Here is a 6,008-nt window from a genome sequence, read left to right on the forward strand (position 1 = left end):
CCTTTAAGCTCTCCTCTACGTTACATATTTAAAACCCTTTTTTCCTTTTTCCTTTTTTTTTTTCCAAACCAGCTCCTCCCTTTAAGCCTCCTTTTTTTTTCTTTTTTCTTTTTTTTTCCCCTTTTTGCTCCCTTTAATCTGCCCTCTACGTTACATTCCCTTTTTTTTTTCAAACCGGCTCCTCCCTTTAAGCCTCCTTTTTTTTTTTTTCTCCCTTGTTGCTCCCTTTAATCTCCCCTCTACGTTACATATTTAAAACCCCTTTTTTCATTTTTCCTTTTTTTTTTCCAAACCGGCTCCTCCCTTTAAGCCTCTTTTTTTTTTTTTTTTTTCCCTTTTTTTTCCCCCTTTTTGCTCCCTTTGATCTCCCCTCTACGTTACATATTTAAAACACTGAACGCAATATTATCCTCCCTTTAAGCTTCCCTTTTTTTCTTTTTTCTTTTCAAATGGGCTTGAATGTTTGATATCTTCAAAACCCTGAACGCAATATTATCCTCCCTTTAAGCCTCCTTTTTTTTCCCCCTTTAAGCTAAACTGAAAAGGCTTTGGATTGAGCTTGATAGTGGAACTAAATAAATAAAAGGTGGGCTGGATTAATTATATAAATTTATTATAGGGTGATAGTGGGAGAAAATAAATAAGTAGTGGGCTGGGATTTATAGGGAGGTGGGCTGGATTAATTATATAAATTTATTATAGGGTGATAGTGGGAGTAAATAGAGAAGTAGTGGGCTGGGATTTATAGGGCTGTAAATTATAAAAACCATTTAAAAATTGAAGGGAAAATAATTTTATTTACAAAGAGAATGACATGGCAGCTGATGTGGCGCAACGTGAGAGCAGCATAATTAAACCATTTAAAAATTGAAGGGAAAATAATTTTATTTACAAAGAGAATGACGTGGCAGCTGATGTGGCGCAACGTGAGAGCAGTAGAATTAAACGCTACGCTTCAGCTTTTAGTAATATATTGATTAGATCATCATTATGAAAACTATAGAGTATTATTCAGATAATAATTGGATGAGGGAGGAAGTGCAGGATTAGAAAGTTTTGAAGTAGGAGATTGAAAAGTGGAAGCTATGCTCAAACATGACATAGATGAAAGGAAATGATTTTCAGACACACTGATACCATTCAATATAATCAATATGAAAGACTTACATGGTTTAAATTCATAAATTTCCTAATCTAAAAAAAATTCATACATCTCCACACCATATATAGACTACATACACCAACAACCCCCACAGAGCCACATTAGCGTAGAATTTCAATGCATTTAAGTAGTAGCACTAAGCTTAAATTCATGACAAGAACTATTGATTAAGACAATCTTTCCAAATGACTAAACTTTCAAAGGATATCATGAAAAAGCTTATTTGACCTATTATGACACTACTTAGACACTGCACGGAGAATAGTGGAAGTAATGAGCCTCCCAACATTGGGAGGTTCATTTCTTCATAATATTATTTGAAAATCCCATGGATGACTTTTCAGCTTCGGACGTTGAACTGTAGAGAAAAGGACATGGGGGTGCAGAATCTCAAGAATGCCTTCTAGCATATGAGTGACTTCTCTCATAGGAGGCCTCAATAATGGCACAACCTGCACACACCAAATTGCCACCATTACTAGCTTCTTCACCCAATCCATATCACAAATACCATTCAATAGAATCAATATGAAAGACTTATAGTAGTTTAAATTCGTAGATATCCACACTATTTATAGACTATAGACACCAACAACCCCCAAAGTTACAACTAAAGGTCAAAACACATTTACAAGACAAACATGGAAATTTACAGGACACACCACACTTAGTAAGTGGTAGTACTAAGCTTAAATTCAAGACAAGATCTATTGGTTAATGAAATCTTTCCAAATGACTAAACTTTCAAAGGCAGTCATAGAAATGCTTATTTGGAAATTATCTGGCCTATTATGACACTACATCACTTAGACACTACACGGAGACTAGTTGAAGTAATGAGCCTCCCAACATTGGCAGGTTCATTTCTTCATACTATTATTTGAAAATCCCATGGATGACTTTTCAGCTTCGGATGTTGAACTGTAGAGAAAAGGACATGGGGGTGCAGAAATCTCAAGAATGCCTTCTAGCACATGAGTGACTTCTCTCATGGAAGGCCTCAATAATGGCACATCCTGTACACACCAAATTGCAACCATTACTAGCTTCTTCACCCAATAAATATCACTAATAGCCTCTTCATCATTTTCCACCAATCTTTCAACTTTTCCGCTACTATAGCATTCATATGCCCATTCTGTAAGTATTGCTGCCCTCTCCATCTCAACTTCCACACATCTTCTGCAACTAACGATCTCCAACAACATGACACCAAAACTATAAACATCCACTTTTACTGAGACTGGTGTGTTCCTGAACCATTCTGGTGCAACATAGCCTTTAGTACCCCTGATGCCAGTGAGTGTCCGGGTTTGTTGGTTCATCAAAAGCTTTGCCAATCCAAAGTCAGAAATTTTGGCTGTAAAAAAATCATCCAAGAGTATGTTTTGAGGCTTTATGTCGCAATGAATGATTTGCAAGATGCATTCTTCATGTAAGTACATTAGTCCTCTAGCAATTCCTAATGCAATCTGCATTCTCTGTTGCCAACTAGGTCTTATTACTCCAAAGAGGAAACTCGACAATGTGCCATTGTACATAAACTCGTACACCAAAATTCGGTGTTCACCTTCATCACAATAGCCAAGTAACCGTACCAAATTCTTATGGTGAGTTTGGCCAATCACAGTTACTTCAGTTTTGAATTCCCTCTCACCTTCTGTTATCATCTTGTCTAGCTTCTTGACAGCAACATAGTGGCTATAACTTGATACTATTACCCCTTTATAAACAGTGCCAAAAGAACCCCTACCCAATTCTTCTTTGAACCCGCTAGTGGCTTCTTCAAGATCTTTGTATGTAAATGAACGCAGATTCATGTCAAGGTCTTTCGTATGTAAGGTTCTATAGAAATTTGGTAGTTTTTCTTGCCAAAAGCAAAAGACAAGAAGAGAAATTGCAACTACAGAAAAGAAGTTAAAAAATACAGAAGTACCTAGGAGGACTGCAAGGATCGATATTGCTTGGTCCTGCTTTCTGTGGCCCGGATCTGGATTTGTAGGATTTTGTGAAGAGCTATTCAATTTCAATATTTTGAATAGTGCTTTTCTATCAACAGCGTTGCGGTTGTACCTCCCATTAGAAAGCGGTAATCTCTTCTTCCAACATCTTCCCGTGCCATTATTATATTTCGGATCCTGGAAAATGGCAACTGCACAATAACAATCGTGCAGACAAGATTTCTTGCATTCAAATTCTGTTGTGGGTTGAAGTAGTTCATAGGCAGTTAAAGGCCAATCAGCATTCTCCATCTCCAAGATTTCAAATTGATCTTCCGAAATCACAGTACCCATCTCGTTACATTCATTCATGTAGCCTACATCATCTTGTTTGCAGCCACTATACTTGTTATTTACATCCAAGAGAGAGAAGCCTGGGGCGCATTGGCACTCTGGCTCACCATAAGCTCTCAGTGAACATATGCTATTATAACCACAAGGGCCACTTCCAAAAGTGTCCAAAATATCCAGGCAGATGTTTTCAGGAACATACCGAATTGCAGACCAGGTTTGGTTTCCAGTAAAATTCTTTGGGTGAGAATAGAGTCTGAAAACACCATTGAAGTCAAGTGTTGCCCTGTAGTATGAGTCTGACTCTGTCATCAAGACCTCGCCCTCTGATGAAAGGTTGGATATACCTCCCAGTGAGTTCTTGACTAGAAGGTAGCCTGACTTATCCATTATCAGCTCAGAAGCATTATGTTCAGTATAATATGCTCCATAAGTATTTTGGGTGTAGACAGCTATTTGATTAAGTATCAGATCGTATGAGGAATTTGATATATTTTGCTGCCTGAAACGGAGCTGAAACTTACCCACCCCGCAGTTTTTCTCGGACATGCTAGAGAAAAGGCTGCTCACAGAACCCAATACTTGGGTTGGTAAGATGGTATCAGTTGGTTTATCGAAGCTATTCCATAAGATGCTTGAGTTTGTGCTTGTTATAACAAAATTCCCGGTGTCTAGCATAGCCCCATTTGATACTTGAGGATTCTCATTGTTGCTGGACCTCCACAACTCCCATCCACCTGGAGCTTTGAGTACAAGTTGCCCAACTGTGTTAAGCTCAACTTTTGATTCTCTCGCTGCCGGGTAATCTCTGTTTGCAGACCAAACTATAGTTTCATCTGGTATCTTAGCGAACCAGATTGCAAGAAGGAACTGATCTTGTTGACCGGGAAAGCGGCGGAATCCAAATGAAAAATCACCAGATGGTGAAGTCCATGTGGAGTTATCATCAGTGGCAAAGAGAGCTGAACCCACACTTACGTTGGTATTAACTTGAGCTATTGCAGGAACCAGAAGGGTGATGACAAAGACAAGCAAATGATAGGAAAAAAGAGCAATTGCAGAAGCCATTGGAAAAAAGATAGAGCTAATACGTAAGTGGTAAATGGTGGTCTTATTATGACGAGCTTTGTGTAGCCATGGAAAACGTGATTGAGTTTAAGAGCCTTATTTTAACTTTTTCAATGGTCAAAATAGTCGGGAAGACCAGAATGCTGGCAGCACGAAGAAAGAAGGTTGATACAACTCATATATCAAAAAGGCTTCAGTCTATTCCAAGGGACCAGAGAGCAAACCCACGATTGGAGTTAGGCGAGTTTCGTCCTCTTGCAATTACATGGGTGGTTTTCAAGAGCATTTTCATTAGTGAGCGTATGATAGAAAAATGTATAAATTGTACATATTTTTATCTGAAAATAACTTACTTTCATTTGTGTATAATTATATAAATTTACAAGTTTGTTAAAATAATTATATAAATTTACATTAATACTATTTATTTTGTATTTAGTTGTTTATTCTTTTTTTTGGTATATCAAGGATGAAGAAAGAGAGTGAATGATAGTTGTGTGAAGAAAGAGAAACACCTAAAAAATTAATAAAAAAATGATATTTTAATATTTTAATAAAATATAATGTAAAATAAATAATCTGATGTAAAGTGTTTTGAATAATGAGAATATAAATAAATAAAAAAAGTAGATTCTTATGTTAAAATAAACATAAATTTTGCACAAAATTATGTGAATGCTCTAATTGTGTATTTGGATGACAAGATTAATTTGGGCACATAGATTTAAATTTGGGTGATCGAAAACAAAATACCAAGGCATTTCAAATCCATCGTTTCAAAATGAGCACTTCTTTTTAAGCTTACCAAGTTAAAACAAGTTCTTTTTGGCTTTGGGCAGTGGCTTAGGCGTGTGGGACATGAACAGTAAAGAAGAGCGATTCAGGATTGAGCATATAGTTTTGTAAAGAATATACTGTCCGCAAACAACCAAAACAATCAACATCAAAGGAAGATCTTCAATACAAAAAATAAATAAATAAATTATTATAAAAAAAATAAATTAAAAAATTAAAAAAAAAATAAATAAATAAAACGGAAAAAGTTTCGCATTAACGTGTTGACCGTTGATTTTCAGACATTTGTTTACCGAATGTTAACCCAATTGAACAATAGAGTAAGTGGGTAGTTAGGTACTGGTGATTTCATGACAATATATAGCTGATCATCTAGTGATACTTATTGTGTATACACCTATAAATGCAATCTCGCATTAAATGAATAATTTTTTCTGAATTTTTATACTATATATATTTTTTGGACAGAATTTAACTTCAAAATTAGCTGTTGGCTTTAGTCATTTTACTTAATAAAATAAACATTACTAAATATTTTGAAAATCTAATTTTAGAATTGCATGTTCTTTGCCCTTTTAATACACATGTCAAATTTTGTATCAATCAGATATTATACTACATGATCTATAAGCTTATATTTTATGTATAATTTTAAACTACAAAAAGTTATAAATTAATTAATTTATTGATAA

General features: G+C 35.5%; 1 protein-coding gene across 1 annotated transcript; it reads right to left on the reverse strand.

Moving 5' to 3' along the window:
• Window positions 1-1,151: 1,151 nt before the first annotated feature.
• On the reverse strand, window positions 1,152-4,673 carry LOC126724135 (G-type lectin S-receptor-like serine/threonine-protein kinase LECRK1). Its single transcript, XM_050428439.1, has one exon. It carries the CDS (start codon window positions 4,519-4,521, stop codon window positions 2,023-2,025), a length of 2,499 nt encoding a protein of 832 aa, XP_050284396.1. The 5' UTR covers window positions 4,522-4,673; the 3' UTR covers window positions 1,152-2,022.
• Window positions 4,674-6,008: the final 1,335 nt, after the last annotated feature.

Source organism: Quercus robur, chromosome 4 (genome assembly GCF_932294415.1).
Source record: "Quercus robur chromosome 4, dhQueRobu3.1, whole genome shotgun sequence".
In the NCBI taxonomy this organism is placed as follows: Eukaryota; Viridiplantae; Streptophyta; class Magnoliopsida; order Fagales; family Fagaceae; genus Quercus; species Quercus robur.